Below are 22,113 nucleotides of genomic sequence, written 5' to 3'. Positions count from 1 at the left end.
TGACGCATTCGATTGAGCCTTGAGCAGCGGTTTCCCAAAAAGCGCATGCCTTGTACAACCGGCGCGAGAGCTAGCTTTTGGAGGTGAACGTATCGTCAGATTTTTAGCCGGGTGGAATTTTACATTTTATTCATTCAGATTTCTTATTAAATTCGGTCCAAGACAATGTCTATGAGGACACCTGAATCACGGCTGAGGTACTACAAGAATAAAGACAAAGACGTGACGGTAGGTGAAGAGTTTAGCGGGAGTTTTTCCGAGCAAATGGCGGGTGGATTTGAAAAGTCTGCATGCTTTTTTCGATACTCGTCACAAATCATGTGCAATGAGTTTTATCTCGAAGATATCCCTTAGTCTAACCATATTTTTAGACAAACACCGTAAAATACTCTCATTCCTTCCTCTAAAAGTGTGTTAAGTGCTAAGGTTTTCGGTCTTTCGGCCATGTTGTAGATTATAGAAGCTCGATTTAACCTTGCTACAGGAAATAGTTGGCCTTTTCTCGTCGTAGTCAAAACCGAACGTAAAATCTATCAGTGCCATCAACAAACTTCTCATTTCAGCGTCTTTTTGTGGTTGAAAGTTTTTCCTTAGTTAAAACAGCAAAGCTTCGCAAAATATTGGCAAAAAGACAACAAATGCCGTGACATTTTAAAGGGGATTTGTCAAGAATGGCGCGATGCGAGAACTAGGAGTCGAATCTCTCGACAAATTTCTCAGCCCAATAAGTGTTTCAGTTAATGGTAATGTTTACAGCGATACTCTAACTTCTCGATCTTTAATTAATTTTACTGTAAAGTAAGGTCAATAAAAGGTGATGCGTCTATATAGCATTAACCAGATCACATGCAGTCATTTTTGCATGTTGAGAATGATCCTCATTCGAGCTAAATTAGAATAAATTGTTGTTGTTGTTTTTTTCAAAGGCATTGTTTCTGTTTATGATGCCACTTCCACATGTAGATATATATTTATTAATTTGCTGTTTCCGATTAATATTTGTATAAAATGAAACATCGTTACTTCTTTTTATTTGTTCCATGCTCCTTTTCTATGTTTTAATTCTGGTTAGTATTTTTATTATTATTATTTTTATTGGGGAAAGGGAGGAAACAAGCATGGTAGATTGGACTAGTTTGGAACTGCATTGCTTGTCGGTTATTTATTATCTGTTGTATGCAAGATATTCTATGTTTGGATTGGCATTTTTGTTCTTTAATATTTGTTAGGTTATGGGATTTCCAATACTTTTTTTCTGTTTTGCCAATCTTTTCATTGTTGCTATACACGACCATGGGGTAGTTTTCTTGACTGATCCTTATATTAGTTACCTACATTTAGAGAAAAAAGGTATCATAAAATATATTAATATTTGCTATTATTAATATTGAATATATACCTTTTTGAAACAGGCCCTTAGACAAAGGCGCAATGAAGTCACAGTGGAACTCCGAAAAGTAAGGCTCTTATGATTTGTACACTTAAAGTAGGAATGTCCCTTAGAGTCTACTGGCTGGCTAAAAATTGATCTGACTAAAATAGATTGCTTTTATTTTGACCGCAATGCAGCCAGCAAATCGGCCATTTCCAGCCAGAGCTGCATAGGCACTTCCCAGTTAGAGTATTCTAAAGAGGCTGTTAACAAATTGCTCGTAAGGTTTTTCTTGTAGTTGTTTCTTATCTGTATGTTATTTAGGCGAAGAGGGAAGACTGTATGCAGAAAAGAAGAAATGTGCCTCTTGACCTACCCGATGAGAAGGATGAGAAGTTCCAGCGAAAAGACTTGAATGCTATTGTGATGGTAAAAAATCTGTTTTATGTTCGTGACCATCATATATATTTTTACGTGGTACCAGGCCCCAAAGTGAGAGACTAGATGGTTCCATTTGCGGGTAAAAGTGTCAAAATGTTTCCATTTATTAGCTGAGGCCACTTAAGTGCATGTTTGAGACGATCTCAATTAATTACTTCTAGTGCATAACATCTTAACAAAGTGGCATTGAATTGATAGAAAAAAGCAAGTTATGGTCATGTAGGAAACAGCTGTTGTAGATACTACTTAGAATTTGTTTCAATTATATCTTGCTTCTTCCCATGTTAGCCTGCACATGCTGTCAAAGACCAATTGTTTTTACAGATGCTGCTTGAATCAAAGTAGTGCTGGGTATCACAGTAAGCCTTTTAATCCAAAACTCAGTAGTATCAAAACTTTCCAATTTCCAGGAAGCAGGAAGTGATGACCCATCAGTCCAACTTGGTGCTGTCCAGGCCGCTAGGTATGATGCCAAAAAAACTAGATTGATTGTTTATGCTCACAAATATTTTGAGGACAAAATGTGTGAACTGTCTCTTGCAGAAAACTTCTCTCTAAGGATAAGAACCCTCCAATAGATGACTTGATCAAGTAAGTAGAATGACTAGAGCCCTACCTGTACCCTACCTGTACCCTACCTGTACCCTACCTGTACCCTACCTGTACCCTACCTGTACCCTACCTCTACCCTACCTGTACCCTACCAGTACCCTACCTGTACCCTACCTGTACCCTACCTGTACCTTACCTGTACCCTTTCATCACTGGTAGAACTCACGTCAATTAGCTTGTTCCACAGACAATTTTGGGGATTTCCTTTAAAAAAAAAAACAGGTATACTTGATATCATATTTTCACCAAGAGGGAAGGGATATTGTATGAAGTAACACATGCGTAGAGAATTACAATCACTTTGTTATATAATAGGAGGCCTGGCTCCACACTTTGTTCGCTCATCATTCGGAGACGATAACTGAGTTCCATGGTTCAATTCACGATTCAAAATGTCTGAAATTGATTCTTTCCTATCAAATGTGTACTGCATATATACATATTTCTGTTAAATGTGATTTCTTGGTGGTATGGTCTGGAAAGGTATTGGTCCTTTCAGAGGCCTGTGTTGGTGAAAGGGTAATCTTTTTAAACAACATGAGCATTAGCCCTATGCCAGGGCAAAAGACTCAAAAGGGATAATGCTTAAAACATCAGTAAACAACTATTATAAGAGAGGTATTCAAGATCAAACTCTGTGTAGATTTATTCCAGTTACCACAATGCACTTCCTATTCCATAAGGCAAACGATCTCTTTCTGCAGGTCTGGAATTCTACCAATTTTAGTACAGTGCCTTCAGAGAGAAGATAAGTAAGTCGGAATAACATTTTTATACAGGCAGATACACAATTGCCTATGCTAATGTGCTATATTTCCATCCAGTCATTCACTTCAATTTGAAGCAGCATGGGCATTAACAAACATTGCATCTGGGACTTCAGAGCAAACTCAGGCTGTTGTAAATGCAGGTGAGAATAATGTGCAATAATATAGAAATCTGCATTAGGTTTGTTTTTTATATTTCAGATACAGAAGTATTCATTATCATTTTCATCTTTTTACCAGGTGCTGTGCCATTTTTCCTAAAACTTCTGAACTCTCCGAGACAGCATGTTTGTGAGCAGGCAGTCTGGGCGCTAGGCAACATTGTTGGTAAGCTCTCTTGTTTATGTGCTGAACCATTTTGCCCTTCTACCTTCTGGTTCATGGTATGCTCTTCTTTTTCAATTGATTTCTATCTTGTCGTGATTTTTTAAGGTGATGGGCCGGTTCTAAGAGATTTCGTCATTGGCTATGGTGTAGTGAAGCCCCTTCTGAAGTTTGTCAACCCTGGTGTTCCTGTGAGTTTAAATCCATCTCATAGGTTTAGGGCTAATTTTTTAAAGTGTTACTTAAAGGGATTATCATCTCTTGTTATCATAATTGATGTTTTGCATCGTCTGGCAGACAAAATACTTGTGAGAGGTCTTAAACTGTTCTGTGTGAGTCTGAGTGCTTTTACTCCCTAAACGATAATCCTTTGATTACATTTTCTCAAACATCTCCATAGATGGTAGAGAACACAAGATTTAGAAGTAATCATAGCTTGCTTACAATACAGCTATTGACATCACATTTTTTAGTAAAATAACAGGAAGTTTTGAATTGTTTATAGAATGTTTTTAGGCTAAATAAATCCCTTTTCACTAGAAAATATTGTTGAAGTAATGTGTAATTGTTGTTGTTTTTTGTTATAACTATAGATAACCTTCTTGAGGAATGTCACTTGGGTACTCGTCAACTTGTGCCGTAACAAGGAGCCCCCACCCCCCATTGACACCATCAGAGAGGTGAGGTACCACCTACCAGCCACTGACATCAAGAACATATTAATGATAAGCCCTTGCTATTGTTGTAATGTGCTTGCTATATACACATCTTATACCCATACATATTATTTAAAGCCTGTGCTATTGTTGTTATGTACTTGCTATAAACACGTCTTGTAACAAACATTAATCATAACCCCTTGCTATTGTTGTAATGTGCTTGCTATATACATGTCTTGTAACAAACATATTAATGATAAGCCCTTGCTATTGTTGTAATGTGCTTGCTATATACATGTCTTGTAACAAACAAATTAATGATAAGCCATTGCTATTGTTGTAATGTGCTTGCTATATACATGTCTTGTAACAAACATATTAATGATAAGCCCTTGCTATTGTTGTAATGTGCTTGCTATATACATGTCTTGTAACAAACATATTAATGATAAGCCCTTGATATTGTTGTAATGTGCTTGCCATATACATGTCTTGTAACAAACATATTAATGATAAGCCATTGCTATTGTAGTAATGTGCTTGCTATATACATGTCTTGTACCATGCACATTAATGATAAGCCCTTGCTATTGTTGTAATGTGCTTGCTATATACATGTCTTGTAACAAACATATTAATGATAAGCCATTGCTATTGTTGTAATGTGCTTGCTATATACATGTCTTGTAACAAACATTAATGCTAAGCCCTTGCTATTGTTGTAATGTGCTTGCTATATACATGTCTTGTAACAAACATATTAATGATAAGCCATTGCTATTGTTGTGATGTGCTTGCTATATACATGTCTTGTAACAAACATATTAATGATAAGCCCTTGCTATTGTTGTAATGTGCTTGCTATATACATGTCTTGTAACAAACATTAATGATAAGCCATTGCTATTGTTGTAATGTGCTTGCTATATACATGTCTTGTAACAAACATATTAATGATAAGCCATTGCTATTGTTGTGATGTGCTTGCTATATACATGTCTTGTAACAAACATATTAATGATAAGCCCTTGCTATTGTAGTAATGTGCTTGCTATATACATGTCTTGTAACAAACATATTAATGATAAGCCCTTGCTATTGTTGTAATGTGCTTGCTATATACATGTCTTGTACCATGCACATTAATGATAAGCCCTTGCTATTGTTGTAATGTGCTTGCTATATACATGTCTTGTAACAAACATATTAATGATAAGCCATTGCTATTGTTGTAATGTGCTTGCTATATACATGTCTTGTAACAAACATATTAATGATAAGCCATTGCTATTGTTGTAATGTGCTTGCTATATACATGTCTTGTAACAAACATATTAATGATAAGCCATTGCTATTGTTGTAATGTGCTTGCTATATATGTCTTGTAACAAACATATTAATGATAAGCCCTTGCTATTGTTGTAATGTGCTTGCCATATACATGTCTTGTAACAAACATATTAATGATAAGCCCTTGCTATTGTTGTAATGTGCTTGCCATATACATGTCTTGTAACAAACATATTAATGATAAGCCCTTGCTATTGTTGTAATGTGCTTGCTATATACATGTCTTGTACCATGCACATTAATGACAAGCCATTGCTATTGTTGTAATGTGCTTGCTATATACATGTCTTGTAACAAACATATTAATGATAAGCCATTGCTATTGTTGTAATGTGCTTGCTATATACATGTCTTGTAACAAACATATTAATGATAAGCCATTGCTATTGTAGTAATGTGCTTGCTATATACATGTCTTGTACCATGCACATTAATGATAAGCCCTTGCTATTGTTGTAATGTGCTTGCTATATACATGTCTTGTAACAAACATATTAATGATAAGCCCTTGCTATTGTTGTAATGTGCTTGCTATATACACATCTTATACCATGCACATTAATGATAAGCCCTTGCTATTGTTGTAATGTGCTTGCTATATACATGTCTTGTAACAAACATATTAATGATAAGCCCTTGCTATTGTAGTAATGTGCTTGCTATATACATGTCTTGTAACAAACATATTAATGATAAGCCCTTGCTATTGTTGTAATGTGCTTGCTATATACATGTCTTGTACCATGCACATTAATGATAAGCCCTTGCTATTGTTGTAATGTGCTTGCTATATACATGTCTTGTAACAAACATATTAATGATAAGCCATTGCTATTGTTGTAATGTGCTTGCTATATACATGTCTTGTACCATGCACATTAATGACAAGCCATTGCTATTGTTGTAATGTGCTTGCTATATACATGTCTTGTAACAAACATATTAATGATAAGCCATTGCTATTGTTGTAATGTGCTTGCTATATACATGTCTTGTAACAAACATATTAATGATAAGCCATTGCTATTGTAGTAATGTGCTTGCTATATACATGTCTTGTACCATGCACATTAATGATAAGCCCTTGCTATTGTTGTAATGTGCTTGCTATATACATGTCTTGTAACAAACATATTAATGATAAGCCATTGCTATTGTTGTAATGTGCTTGCTATATACATGTCTTGTAACAAACATATTAATGATAAGCCCTTGCTATTGTAGTAATGTGCTTGCTATATACATGTCTTGTACCATGCACATTAATGATAAGCCCTTGCTATTGTTGTAATGTGCTTGCTATATACATGTCTTGTAACAAACATATTAATGATAAGCCCTTGCTATTGTTGTAATGTGCTTGCTATATATGTCTTGTAACAAACATATTAATGATAAGCCCTTGCTATTGTAGTAATGTGCTTGCTATATACATGTCTTGTACCATGCACATTAATGATAAGCCCTTGCTATTGTTGTAATGTGCTTGCTATATACATGTCTTGTAACAAACATATTAATGATAAGCCCTTGCTATTGTTGTAATGTGCTTGCTATATACATGTCTTGTAACAAACATATTAATGATAAGCCCTTGATATTGTTGTAATGTGCTTGCCATATACATGTCTTGTAACAAACATATTAATGATAAGCCATTGCTATTGTAGTAATGTGCTTGCTATATACATGTCTTGTACCATGCACATTAATGATAAGCCCTTGCTATTGTTGTAATGTGCTTGCTATATACATGTCTTGTAACAAACATATTAATGATAAGCCCTTGCTATTGTTGTAATGTGCTTGCTATATACATGTCTTGTACCATGCACATTAATGATAAGCCCTTGCTATTGTTGTAATGTGCTTGCTATATACATGTCTTGTAACAAACATATTAATGATAAGCCCTTGCTATTGTTGTAATGTGCTTGCTATATACATGTCTTGTACCATGCACATTAATGATAAGCCCTTGCTATTGTTGTAATGTGCTTGCTATATACATGTCTTGTAACAAACATATTAATGATAAGCCCTTGCTATTGTTGTAATGTGCTTGCTATATACATGTCTTGTAACAAACATATTAATGATAAGCCATTGCTATTGTTGTGATGTGCTTGCTATATACATGTCTTGTAACAAACATATTAATGATAAGCCCTTGCTATTGTAGTAATGTGCTTGCTATATACATGTCTTGTAACAAACATATTAATGATAAGCCCTTGCTATTGTTGTAATGTGCTTGCTATATACATGTCTTGTACCATGCACATTAATGATAAGCCCTTGCTATTGTTGTAATGTGCTTGCTATATACATGTCTTGTAACAAACATATTAATGATAAGCCATTGCTATTGTTGTAATGTGCTTGCTATATACATGTCTTGTAACAAACATATTAATGATAAGCCATTGCTATTGTTGTAATGTGCTTGCTATATACATGTCTTGTAACAAACATATTAATGATAAGCCATTGCTATTGTTGTGATGTGCTTGCTATATACATGTCTTGTACCATGCACATTAATGATAAGCCCTTGCTATTGTTGTAATGTGCTTGCTATATACATGTCTTGTAACAAACATATTAATGATAAGCCCTTGCTATTGTTGTAATGTGCTTGCTATATACATGTCTTGTACCATGCACATTAATGATAAGCCCTTGCTATTGTTGTAATGTGCTTGCTATATACATGTCTTGTAACAAACATATTAATGATAAGCCATTGCTATTGTTGTAATGTGCTTGCTATATACATGTCTTGTAACAAACATATTAATGATAAGCCCTTGCTATTGTAGTAATGTGCTTGCTATATATGTCTTGTAACAAACATATTAATGATAAGCCCTTGCTATTGTAGTAATGTGCTTGCTATATACATGTCTTGTACCATGCACATTAATGATAAGCCCTTGCTATTGTTGTAATGTGCTTGCTATATACATGTCTTGTACCATGCACATTAATGATAAGCCCTTGCTATTGTTGTAATGTGCTTGCTATATACATGTCTTGTAACAAACATATTAATGATAAGCCCTTGCTATTGTAGTAATGTGCTTGCTATATACATGTCTTGTAACAAACATATTAATGATAAGCCATTGCTATTGTTGTAATGTGCTTGCTATATATGTCTTGTAACAAACATATTAATGATAAGCCCTTGCTATTGTAGTAATGTGCTTGCTATATACATGTCTTGTACCATGCACATTAATGATAAGCCCTTGCTATTGTTGTAAAGTGCTTGCTATATACATGTCTTGTAACAAACATATTAATGATAAGCCCTTGCTATTGTAGTAATGTGCTTGCTATATACATGTCTTGTACCATGCACATTAATGATAAGCCCTTGCTATTGTTGTAATGTGCTTGCTATATACATGTCTTGTAACAAACATATTAATGATAAGCCATTGCTATTGTTGTAATGTGCTTGCTATATATGTCTTGTAACAAACATATTAATGATAAGCCCTTGCTATTGTAGTAATGTGCTTGCTATATACATGTCTTGTACCATGCACATTAATGATAAGCCCTTGCTATTGTTGTAATGTGCTTGCTATATACATGTCTTGTAACAAACATATTAATGATAAGCCCTTGCTATTGTTGTAATATGCTTGCTATATACATGTCTTGTACCATGCACATTAATGATAAGCCCTTGCTATTGTTGTAATGTGCTTGCTATATACATGTCTTGTAACAAACATATTAATGATAAGCCTTCTTGTAACAAACATATTAATGATAAGCCCTTGCTATTGTAGTAATGTGCTTGCTATATACATGTCTTGTACCATGCACATTAATGATAAGCCCTTGCTATTGTTGTAATGTGCTTGCTATATACATGTCTTGTAACAAACATATTAATGATAAGCCCTTGCTATTGTTGTAATATGCTTGCTATATACATGTCTTGTACCATGCACATTAATGATAAGCCCTTGCTATTGTTGTAATGTGCTTGCTATATACATGTCTTGTAACAAACATATTAATGATAAGCCCTTGCTATTGTTGTAATGTGCTTGCTATATACATGTCTTGTACCATGCACATTAATGATAAGCCCTTGCTATTGTTGTAATGTGCTTGCTATATACATGTCTTGTAACAAACATATTAATGATAAGCCATTGCTATTGTTGTAATGTGCTTGCTATATACATGTCTTGTAACAAACATATTAATGATAAGCCATTGCTATTGTTGTGATGTGCTTGCTATATACATGTCTTGTAACAAACATATTAATGATAAGCCCTTGCTATTGTAGTAATGTGCTTGCTATATACATGTCTTGTAACAAACATATTAATGATAAGCCCTTGCTATTGTTGTAATGTGCTTGCTATATACATGTCTTGTACCATGCACATTAATGATAAGCCCTTGCTATTGTTGTAATGTGCTTGCTATATACATGTCTTGTAACAAACATATTAATGATAAGCCATTGCTATTGTTGTAATGTGCTTGTTATATACATGTCTTGTAACAAACATATTAATGATAAGCCCTTGCTATTGTAGTAATGTGCTTGCTATATACATGTCTTGTACCATGCACATTAATGATAAGCCCTTGCTATTGTTGTAATGTGCTTGCTATATACATGTCTTGTAACAAACATATTAATGATAAGCCCTTGCTATTGTTGTAATGTGCTTGCTATATATGTCTTGTAACAAACATATTAATGATAAGCCCTTGCTATTGTAGTAATGTGCTTGCTATATACATGTCTTGTAACAAACATATTAATGATAAGCCCTTGCTATTGTTGTAATGTGCTTGCTATATACATGTCTTGTAACAAACATATTAATGATAAGCCTTTGATATTGTTGTAATGTGCTTGCCATATACATGTCTTGTAACAAACATATTAATGATAAGCCATTGCTATTGTAGTAATGTGCTTGCTATATACACATCTTATACCATGCACATTAATGATAAGCCCTTGCTATTGTTGTTTCAGGTTCTCCCTGCTCTAGCTCTCCTTATTCACCACCAAGATCTTGATGTGAGTTAATTCAGAGAGTTTTTGCTGTTGTTCATTTGACTGTTGAATATTAGTATTCCAGTTGTCATTTTGCATAATTTTTTAAATAAATTAACCATGTGGCACATAAGGTTGTTAATCTTACCCCTTTTTTAATTATATATTTGCAAAGAAATGTTTTGCACAGATGATTTTTCCCATGCCATAGTTTTTTTCCTCATATCTTTTTGTAAGTAGTGTGTTTGAATTCTTATTAAATGTTAGACTTCCAATTTAACTTCCATTAGACACTTTGTGGCCTCTGATTAGTAAATGGCTGCAAAGTATTCATCCTTATGGTCGATGCAAGCTAGCAAGCAGCAGCAGTAGCTGTCAAGAATAAACAGAACTTTAAAGTGAAAGTTTTACTAATAAATTGTCGATGATTCAGATCCTAGTCGACACAGTCTGGGCCCTGTCCTACTTGACGGATGGGGGTAGTCATCAGATCCAGCTAGTTATCGAGTCTGGAGTCGTCCAGTACCTTGTCCCTCTACTGAGCCACCAGGAAATCAAACTACAGGTTGGTACCCAAGTGGGCGAACAACGATATTTGATAGCCAGTACAAAGAGAGTGAGAAGACCTAGTGATAATATTTATGTTGAGTATCACTTTATTGAGGTTCCACTTCTATTCTATTCTGATATTGTTTCTGTGTGTTTTAGACTGCTGCCCTGAGAGCTGTTGGTAATATCGTCACAGGAACAGATGAGCAGACCCAGGTTTGTTACGTCTCCACCCCTCACTCTTTTCTGGCATGTTATATGAAAGCATTCTATAGCCTTCGGAAGCATGTAAACAAAAGTGCCATAGAGTAGTCTTCAAAATTTGTGGCTTTATCACCCATGCAAAAGCTAGATCTCAGTGACTCAGGTTTAAACAAGCAGCCAAAGCTCAAGTGGTCACTGTCCCAGGTTGTGCTAGTTCTCTTTGCTGACAATGTGTCCTGTCCCAGGTTGTGCTGAACCATGGAGCTCTAAGTCATTTCACCGGCCTCCTCACCCACCACAAGGAGAAAATCAAAAAGGTCTATTTATTTTAAAATCTGTGTTTGTCCTATAAAATCCAAATGCATGCCATTGTTGTGTAAAACTTATAAAGAGTAGATGTCCTACATCAATACCTTGTGTCCTCCCTGAGTAGATGTCCTACATCAATACTTTGTGTCCTCCCTGAGTAGATGTCCTACATCAATACTTTGTGTCCTCCCTGAGTAGATGTCCTACATCAATACTTTGTGTCCTCCCTGAGTAGATGTCCTCCATCAATACTTTGTGTCCTCCCTGAGTAGATGTCCTCCATCAATACTTTGTGTCCTCCCTGAGTAGATGTCCTCCATCAATACTTTGTGTCTGTTGTTCAGGAGGCTGTGTGGTTCCTGTCAAACATCACCGCAGGGAACCAGTCCCAAGTCCAGGTGTGTTAAGAATGCAAAAATGCTTTTATTTACTTTTTTAAGTCTTTACTTCTAGAATTTCCTCACGCGCAAGGGATTTTAGGGGTTAGGGGATCTTTTGATGTTGAACTGATAGAAGTGCTTGTCATATTTTTATCTGGCCTCTGTTGTCTTTAAGTTTTTTAGAAAGAAAATGTGCTTTTTTATTAGTAGGGGCTCTGAGCCAAAGCCTAACAATTTTTATTGTGATGTGATGATTAATTGATTTAATCACAGTAAGCAAGTATGTTTTTGACCATTCCCTAATGCAGTTTATTTGACTGTTACAGGAAGTAATTGATGCTGGCCTTATTCCTCTAATCATACAGACCCTTGAGACGGTAGGTTGCTGGCCTTATTCCTCTAATCATACAGACCCTTGAGACGGTAGGTTGCTGGCCTTGTTCCTCTAGTCATACAGACCCTAGAGACGGTAGGTTGCTGGCCTTATTCCTCTAATCATACAGACCCTTGAGACGGTAGGTTGCTGGCCTTATTCCTCTAATCATACAGACCCTTGAGACGGTAGGTTGCTGGCCTTGTTCCTCTAATCATACAGACCCTTGAGACGGTAGGTTGCTGGCCTTATTCCTCTAGTCATACAGACCCTTGAGACGGTAGGTTGCTGGCCTTATTCCTCTAATCGTACAGACCCTTGAGACGGTAGGTTGCTGGCCTTATTCCTCTAATCATACAGACCCTAGAGACGGTAGGTTGCTGGCCTTATTCCTCTAATCATACAGACCCTTGAGACGGTAGGTTGCTGGCCTTGTTCCTGTAATCATACAGACCCTTGAGACGGTAGGTTGCTGGCCTTATTCCTCTAATCATACAGACCCTTGAGACGGTAGGTTGCTGGCCTTGTTCCTGTAATCATACAGACCCTTGAGACGGTAGGTTGCTGGCATTGTTCCTGTAATCATACAGACCCTTGAGACGGTAGGTTGCTGGCCTTATTCCTCTAATCATACAGACCCTTGAGACGGTAGGTTGCTGGCCTTATTCCTCTAATCATACAGACCCTTGAGACGGTAGGTTGCTGGCCTTATTCCTCTAATCATACAGACCCTTGAGACGGTAGGTTGCTGGCCTTATTTCTCTAATCATACAGACCCTTGAGACGGTAGGTTGCTGGCCTTGTTCCTGTAATCATACAGACCCTTGAGACGGTAGGTTGCTGGCCTTGTTCCTGTAATCATACAGACCCTTGAGACGGTAGGTTGCTGGCCTTGTTCCTGTAATCATACACACCCTTGAGACGGTAGATTGCTGGCCTTGTTCCTCTAGTCATACACACCCTTGAGACGGTAGGTTGCTGGCCATCCCAAATTCTATTGCATCAAGAATATCACTCTCTTGCAGCCTGGATTCATACTGTTTTTTTCTGTTTTGAATTAACCAATCTAAGCCACTAGCAGATGTGTTAGAGTGGGGCTTTTCTTCATCTTTCACACAAGATGACAAGGTATTGATTCATAGAAGCCAAACATTCATATTTCCCTACTTCTTGTTGTTGAACATAGGGTGAGTTCCAAACACAAAAGGAAGCAGCTTGGGCCATTAGTAACATGACCGTCAGTGGCCGAAGGGAGCAGGTGGCTGTGCTGGTCCACTGCAATGCTGTAGAACACCTATGCAAACTGTTGGATGTCAGAGACACACAAGTAAGATAATTGTCATGTCTGCTAAAACAAGTACAGTGGAGCCTAGATTTTACGATATGCCTGGGGAGAAAGAAAATGTATCGTTAAATCGAGGATAAGTTGCAAAGAGGTCCTTGATTTTACGATATCAAGAAAAATCCATTGAAAATATCGTTGTAGCCAGGTCGGGTTAATTATCAACTTTTACAAAATAATATGTAACTCTACTCTGTGTAAGACTGTACAGTTACTATCTGTAAGACTGTAAATCTGCATTCAGTAAGATCTATCAAGTAAAAAAAACGATTAACTGTACTGTACGTGTGTCTCTAGTTTTTCTGATTGACAGACTCAGTGATATCGTTGTATCGAGGTTAAACTTACGCTTGGGAGAACAGATTTGTATCGTAAAATCAAGAATATCGTTGTATCCAATATCGTACGATCGAGGTAATTTCTTATACATTTCACTGTATTTCCACCGGGAGAAAGGGAGGCCATCGTAAAATCGAGGTTATCGTATAATCCAGTATCGTTAAGTCCATGTATCGTAAAATCCATGTTCCACTGTACTGACTGGGAATCTCTTTTGTCACCTCTTTTTATGTCTCTGATTGATAATGTGTCTGTTTCAGGTTGTCCAGATAGTTCTTGATGGATTAAACAATATCTTGAAGGTAAGCTAGTGTTTTCACCTTACTAGGACAGCTTTCAAATATTGGAATGTATAATTAAGCCTGAAGAAGCGGCGTTGCTTTCCCCTGGATCCACCTTTTGGCCCATGCTTTTGGGAAGACAAAGAAGTATCCAAAACGATTAAATATTTATATTTCTGACCTTATAATTTTGTGATGAGAGCCCCAGAACTAGGTACCATGCCTTGCTTTCTCTAAAAGAGTGCCAATCATTCCCATACCTACTATTGTTGTGCTGATGATTCGCATGCTGTTCAATTGTCACAGATGGCAGGAGATAAAGCCACAGTCATCGCAACTGCTATTGAAGAAGCCGGAGGTGAGCATATAATTGTGCATCTTTGTGATCAGACTCAAAATTGGCAAACTAAAATCTGCTTCAATTCTGATGAATGATCAAATTTATTGATAACCTGGCTTTATGGTCTTAAGGACATCTGAGAATAGTGACATTGTGTCGGTTGAAAAGGTCTAACTAATCTAACTAGTGATAACTCTTGATTCAGGTGATGTTTGTTTTCTACACAGGTCTGGATAAGATAGAATTGCTGCAGCATCACCAAAATGAGGAGATCTACAAACTTGCCTTTGAGATGATCGACAGATACTTTTCTATAGAGGTGCGATTTTTGCTTGTACAATCCTTGTGTTATTTTTGTGGTGCCTTGTTCGTTGTGCTTCTTCGGTTGGTTTGTATTGCTTTTGGATACTAACTATTTTACAGTTGTTGTATCAAGAACCTAAAATACATTTATAATAGCTAAAAGTGTTTAGACCAATTAAATTTCTTAGTCAGAATTGGTAATTGAAGGCGGCTTGGTTGAATCACCATCCCCAGATTACCAGATTAGATATGGGTTAGATTCTTGATGATCACAATACAACGAATTTGACTGAGTTCTCATTCCCTAGCACCTTTATTCTAGTCCCTATATCTCGTTTATCATTGTGTTCCTTTGGTAAACTGCTACTACAGTCCCTGTATCTCGTTCGGTGTGATGTAACTTCAGTACATTGGTTCCGGTATCTGGTTCGGTGTGATGTTACTTCAGTACATTGGTTCCGGTATCTGGTTCGGTGTGATGTTACTTTAGTACTTTGGTTCCGGTATCTGGTTCGGTGTGATGTTACTTCAGTACATTGGTTCCAGTATCTGGTTCGGTGTGATGTTACTTTAGTACTTTGGTCTAATAGTCCCTGTATCTGGTTTGGTGTGATGTTACTTCAGTACATTGGTTCCGGTATCTGGTTCGGTGTGATGTTACTTTAGTACTTTGGTCTAATAGTCCCTGTATCTCGTTTGGTGTGATGTTACTTCAGTACATTGGTTCCAGTATCTGGTTGGGTGAGATGTTACTTTAGTACTTTGGTCTAATAGTCCCTGTATCTGGTTTGGTGTGATGTTACTTCAGTACATTGGTTCCGGTATCTGGTTCGGTGTGATGTTACTTTAGTACTTTGGTCTAATAGTCCCTGTATCTCGTTTGGTGTGATGTTACTTCAGTACATTGGTTCCAGTATCTGGTTGGGTGAGATGTTACTTTAGTACTTTGGTGTTATAGTCCCTGTATCTCGTTTGGTGTGCTGTTCTGTCTGGTCCATTGTTGTAATAGTCGTTCTGTCCCATGCCCTCTCCATTGGTGTAATAGTCCCTGAATCTCATACAAGGTATCTTCTGTAATAATCCTCGTGTCCCATCCTCCCCCCATCGGTGTAATAGTCCCTGAATCTCATACGAAGTATCTTTTGTAATAATCCTTGTGTCCCATGCCCTCTCCATTGGTGTAATAGTCCCTGAATCTCATACGAAGTATCTTTTGTAATAATCTTTGTGTTCCATGCTCTCTCCATTGGTGCAATAGTCCCTGAATCTCATATGAGGTATCTTCTGTAATAATCCTTGTGTAATGCTCTCTTCATTGGTGTAATAGTCCCTGAATCTCATACGAGGTATCTTCTGTAATAATCCTTGTGTAATGCTCTCTTCATTGGTGTAATAGTCCCTGAATCTCATACGAAGTATCTTTTGTAATAATCCTTGTGTCCCATGCCCTCTCCATCAGTGTAATAGTCCCTGAATCTCGTACGAGGTATCTTCTGAAATAACCCTTGTGTCCCATCCTCTAATCCTTGTGTCCCATCCTCTAATCCTTATGTCCCATCCTCTAATCCTTGTGTCCCATCCTCTAACCCTTGTGTCCCATCCTCTAACCCTTGTGTCCCATCCTCTAACCCTTGTGTCCAATCCTCTAATCCTTGTGTCTCATCCTCTAACCCTTGTGTCCCATCCTCTAATCCTTGTGTCCCATCCTCTAATCCTTGTGTCCCATCCTCTAACCCTTGTGTCCCATCCTCTAATCCTTGTGTCCCATCCTCTAACCCTTGTGTCCCATCCTCTAATCCTTGTGTCTCATCCTCTAACCCTTGTGTCCCATCCTCTAATCCTTGTGTCCCATCCTCTAATCCTTGTGTCCCATCCTCTAACCCTTGTGTCCCATCCTCTAACCCTTGTGTCCCATCCTCTAATCCTTGTGTCCCATCCTCTAATCCTTATGTCCCATCCTCTAATCCTTGTGTCCCATCCTCTAACCCTTGTGTCCCATCCTCTAACCCTTGTGTCCCATCCTCTAATCCTTGTGTCCCATCCTCTAATCCTTGTGTCCCATCCTCTAACCCTTGTGTCCCATCCTCTAATCCTTGTGTCCCATCCTCTAATCCTTGTGTCCCATCCTCTAATCCTTATGTCCCATCCTCTAATCCTTGTGTCCCATCCTCTAACCCTTGTGTCCCATCCTCTAACCCTTGTGTCCCATCCTCTAACCCTTGTGTCCCATCCTCTAATCCTTGTGTCCCATCCTTTAATCCTTGTGTCCCATCCTCTAATCCTTATGTCCCATCCTCTAACCCTTGTGTCCCATCCTCTAACCCTTGTGTCCCATCCTCTAACCCTTGTGTCCCATCCTCTAATCCTTGTGTCCCATCCTCTAATCCTTATGTCCCATCCTCTAATCCTTGTGTCCCATCCTCTAACCCTTGTGTCCCATCCTCTAACCCTTGTGTCCCATCCTCTAATCCTTGTGTCCCATCCTCTAATCCTTGTGTCCCATCCTCTAACCCTTGTGTCCCATCCTCTAACCCTTGTGTCCCATCCTCTAATCCTTGTGTCCCATCCTCTAATCCTTATGTCCCATCCTCTAATCCTTGTGTCCCATCCTCTAACCCTTGTGTCCCATCCTCTAACCCTTGTGTCCCATCCTCTAACCCTTGTGTCCCATCCTCTAATCCTTGTGTCCCATCCTCTAATCCTTATGTCCCATCCTCTAATCCTTGTGTCCCATCCTCTAACCCTTGTGTCCCATCCTCTAACCCTTGTGTCCCATCCTCTAATCCTTGTGTCCCATCCTCTAATCCTTGTGTCCCATCCTCTAACCCTTGTGTCCCATCCTCTAACCCTTGTGTACCATCCTCTAACCCTTGTGTCCCATCCTCTAACCCTTGTGTCCCATCCTCTAATCCTTGTGTCCCATCCTCTAATCCTTGTGTCCCATCCTCTAACCCTTGTGTCCCATCCTCTAATCCTTGTGTCCCATCCTCTAACCCTTGTGTGCCATCCTCTAATCATTGTGTCCCATCCTCTAATCCTTGTGTCCCATCCTCTAATCCTTGTGTCCCATCCTCTAACCCTTGTGTCCCATCCTCTAATCCTTGTGTCCCATCCTCTAATCCTTGTGTCCCATCCTCTAACCCTTGTGTGCCATCCTCTAACCCTTGTGTCCCATCCTCTAATCCTTGTGTCCCATCCTCTAACCCTTGTGTCCCATCCTTTAACCCTTGTGTCCTATCCTCTAACCCTTGTGTCCCATCCTCTAATCCTTGTGTCTCATCCTCTAATCCTTGTGTCCCATCCTCTAACCCTTGTGTGCCATCCTCTAACCCTTGTGTCCCATCCTCTAACCCTTGTGTCCCATCCTTTAACCCTTGTGTCCCATCCTCTAACCCTTGTGTCCCATCCTCTAATCCTTGTGTCTCATCCTCTAATCCTTGTGTCCCATCCTCTAACCCTTGTGTGCCATCCTCTAACCCTTGTGTCCCATCCTCTAATCCTTGTGTCCCATCCTCTAACCCTTGTGTCCCATCCTCTAACCCTTGTGTGCCATCCTCTAACCCTTGTGTCCCATCCTCTAATCCTTGTGTCCCTCAATCCAGGGCGATAACGTGGATGAAGAGATCGCACCTCAGCAAGTCGACGGACAGTTCCAATTCAGCGCCAAAGACGGAGCGCCTCCTGACGGCTTCAAGCTATGAGCCCACACCAGTGAGAGAGCGAGTGAGAGCAGAGCGAGAGAAAAACTGCGCGCGAGTACCGTGAGAACGCGACGAGCGAGCGAGCGAGCGTGACCGTGCGTGCGTGATTCGACAAGATCACGCAACGCACAGCCGACAAATGAGTATGTAACGCGCCTCCAACCAGACCAAGACGCTACACAACAAAAGAGAACAACGACGCCGACCTATGGCTACCGTAATTCATCGCGAGGATAAGATCCCAGAAACCAACAGTGAAAGCGCTCTTCCCCCGTCAGGATATCTGCGTTAAAAATCACTCTAGTACCCAGGCCCTTGATGGTAGCAAGCAAGGGTTCTCGAAGGGTGTTCTACCGGAATGTTGGACAATGGGGAAGTCTTCGACTGGAAGAATTTTAAATTGAGAGAAATTTTTTAAAGTCGCCAGTCCGCCGTTGAGTTTCGAAAGACTATGAACTGACGCAAGAGACAGCCTAACGATAATGACAGCAAACGAGAGATGGACATACCCAGTGTGGGCTCCCTGTGTCAACTTGGGAGAACTGGGACAAGTCAGACATTAATTAACAGAATGCTACTAAAGTCATTTTTATGTCATGTTTATTTTAATATTATCCATTATTAGTACGTGTGGTCGTGCTATTGCAAAACCAGAAAAAGTGTAATTCCAGAAAATATTTTAGTCATTCCGAAAGTTTGCTTTAAAAGTCATGTAGAGTTTTTTAATGTTTCTTTGATTGAGTTTTAATACTTTTTAACCTTGCTTTGTATATATCTGGGAATCCCATGCCCGAGAAAAGCTCATTACAGAGCACCCTAGATGCCGCCATGGAATGGCCTAGAGTGTTTTCTGGAATAACACATTTCGCTTGTATTATAGTGCTTGCCGTGATAAAGCCCTGGTCTTCCGTAAACGAAAGATGAAAATCTTAGAGGCTTTATCTTGAACCTTTTTTTTTAGATTAAATGAAAGTTATGATGTGTTACTGACTTTAAGTGAAAATGGTTCACTGCAAAACGTTTACCTTCTTTAACCATTACCCATTTTACACGAACGCGCTACATAAAAGTGATACCCGCCCCATTTCCTAATGCTGGCGAACTAGTTCTTTCACAACCTTTTGGCTCCTCTCTACAGAGCTCTACACTTGGTGAAGTCGAATGGCAGCTTTTATAGTGCGCGTTCGTGTTTGACTATTAGGCCGACCTTTTTGCCGCCTTGATGCTCACAATGTCAATGATTTACAGTACATGATTGCTGTTAGCTTGAAGTAGAAATATTTTATTTGGCATTCAAAAGCGCAAGTAATCTGTTACTCTGTTGTGGAAACTGCAATATGACATTGGGCCAATAACGTAGTAAGAAGAAAGCTCTTGTATTGGATCAAACATTGCCTTAAATGGAGCTTTCAAAATAAGAAATCCCAGGGGCCTGTCCACCAACAATGAAAACAGTACTCCCAAAATGCTACAATAAAGTATGGATAGTCTAAAGCATAGGTCGTCCCTGGGCTATTGGAACATGGAAATGCCCTTGTTGTAATCAGTTGACACATTGGATAACCCTTTAGTAAATGCCTGTGTAGATGGCATAACAGAAATAAATTTTAATAGTTGATTTCTCCTGTTTTGGGTGTTTGTTGTGGGAGAAATGGTGACGTAAGCTGAGACCGAAGCGTAAAAGTCTTATGTCGCGTGAGAACCGGCTCGACGTAAGCGCAAGAAGAACGGGAAGTTTAAAACCGGATCGATCATAAACAGAACTTAGGCATCCAAATCAACCAAACTTGTCGAGGAGGTATGGGTCTAGACTACATGCGTAAAACCCTGCGCTTACGTCGAGCAGGTTCTCACGCGACATTTCCGGCTTTTAGCACCCATGAGGTTTTTGAGCTATCTATTCAGGAGGACCGGTACCCCAAAAATGCAGTAAACGTATGAGACATCTAAAACAAAATAGACAATGCCTTGAAAAGGCCTTTTGGGCCCCCTCCTGTTAGAAATCGTAACTACGCCGCTGCTATTGGAGTTCTTGTTTCATTTTGACTTTAACTATTCCATTAGCGGTCATTCCCGGGTCGTCCGTGTTTCGTCACAGGTCCAAGCAAGAGCTTTTGATCAGGACGCAACGAATAGATGTAAGCAAGATGGGGGGGGGGGGACTAAGTTTTTTCATAGACACCGGGGACCCCTTCGCGTAGAAAAGGAATTAGCAATTGTTAATCTACGTCGGGCGGGGTTCTGGTTGATAAACAATTGGCAATTGTTAATCTACGTCGGGCGGGGTCCGGATAGAAAAGAAATTGGCAACGTCGGGCGGGGGCTTTCATAGAAATGGGGATAACCCGCGCCGCGCCGCGCCCCCCAGCCCGTTCTTCGTATGCCCCCAGCGCTTCGCGCGGCATACCCAACGTCTGGGGTATACCGTCTAGGGGCCTCCGCTCCCTTCGGTCCTCCGCGCCACTACATGCAGCAGACTTATCCTGGTGTCCCGCCTCCTCGCCCCCCGGAGCGCCTAGCGCGCGCCGGGCGGCGCGATAACAGGGCGGCTGGCCCCCCCAGTGCTTCGCGCGGTAAAATGTGGGAACCTCGCAATTAGACCCCCGTCTGTCCTGTAGTATACCGAGCGTTCGAAGGATGAAGTGCGGAAAAGATCACTGCGGGTGGCTAAACGTCGGCCATGGAAACACGTGTGGCCAGAGATGCATGGACACCTACTGCAAGGTGCACCTCCAAAGGCTCCGTAAGGGCAGCCCCCTCCCCGTGCCGTGCAGGATCTGCGGCATAGGGACGCAGTCGGAGTCGCGGTTGTGTCGCCCCTGCGGAGCGAATCGTGTAGGGCAGAGGATGCGCGGCACCGAGAGGCGCGCTCGGGAACGGTTCGCACTCGTACTGTCTTACATCGCAGCCCGCGACACGGGCAGTTAGAGACTGGGTGGCACAAGGCACACCCAAACACTCGCCCCGTTGGCTGCGATACGGGCAATTAGAGACTGGGTAGCACAAGGCATACCCAAACACTCGTCCTGTCTGACACCGCAGCCCGCGATACGGGCAATTAGAGACTGGGTGGCACAAGGCATACCCAAACACTCGTCCCGCCGGCTGCGATACGGGCAATTAGAGACTGAGTGACACAAGGCATACCCAAACATGGACGCCTACATAGAGGAGATTCTCAATAGCATGCATGACAAAGAGGCGCCTGCCGTACTAGCAGGGCTGGTCCAGAACATCCTGGACGAGGACATCCACGAGGATGTCAAACACAAGCTGCTTAACAGCTCGTACCGGCGAAAGCGCGGCGCGAGTTCGACCCTTTGCTGGAGCAAAGGGGCCCAGAGGGCTTAGATCCCGAGGGGTACTATTCTCTCTTCGTCGGCGGCGCCCATCTTCGGTTCCCAAGCGTGGATGCCATTC

At 39.9% G+C, this 22,113-nt stretch overlaps 1 protein-coding gene across 1 annotated transcript; it reads left to right on the top strand.

Moving 5' to 3' along the window:
* The first annotated feature begins 6 nt into the window (after positions 1 to 6).
* On the top strand, positions 7 to 20,311 carry LOC5502904 (importin subunit alpha-3). Its single transcript, XM_048732321.1, has 21 exons — positions 7 to 228; positions 1,413 to 1,457; positions 1,697 to 1,801; positions 2,224 to 2,276; positions 2,357 to 2,404; positions 3,130 to 3,177; positions 3,250 to 3,335; positions 3,433 to 3,519; positions 3,625 to 3,707; positions 4,110 to 4,196; positions 10,552 to 10,596; positions 11,006 to 11,137; positions 11,281 to 11,337; positions 11,571 to 11,642; positions 11,979 to 12,032; positions 12,341 to 12,391; positions 13,574 to 13,714; positions 14,329 to 14,370; positions 14,656 to 14,707; positions 14,917 to 15,008; positions 18,595 to 20,311. The coding sequence occupies exons 1-21, from the start codon at positions 166 to 168 to the stop codon at positions 18,691 to 18,693; spliced, it is 1,542 nt and encodes a 513-aa protein (XP_048588278.1). The 5' UTR covers positions 7 to 165; the 3' UTR covers positions 18,694 to 20,311.
* The last annotated feature ends 1,802 nt before the right edge of the window (positions 20,312 to 22,113 follow it).

Source organism: Nematostella vectensis, chromosome 9, assembly GCF_932526225.1.
Source record: "Nematostella vectensis chromosome 9, jaNemVect1.1, whole genome shotgun sequence".
In the NCBI taxonomy this organism is placed as follows: Eukaryota; Metazoa; Cnidaria; class Anthozoa; order Actiniaria; family Edwardsiidae; genus Nematostella; species Nematostella vectensis.
Note: the sequence above shows the minus strand (reverse complement) of the source record. Positions and strands in the feature narration are given on the sequence as shown.

Excerpts from the sequence above, each read along its gene's own strand:
- LOC5502904 (XM_048732321.1), top strand. The coding sequence starts at position 166 with ATGTCTATGAGGACACCTGAATCACGGCTGAGGTACTACAAGAATAAA. Across the intron at positions 4,197-10,551 it reads CCATTGACACCATCAGAGAG|GTTCTCCCTGCTCTAGCTCT; the intron begins GTGAGGTACCAC and ends TTGTTGTTTCAG. Across the intron at positions 12,033-12,340 it reads GGAACCAGTCCCAAGTCCAG|GAAGTAATTGATGCTGGCCT; the intron begins GTGTGTTAAGAA and ends TGACTGTTACAG.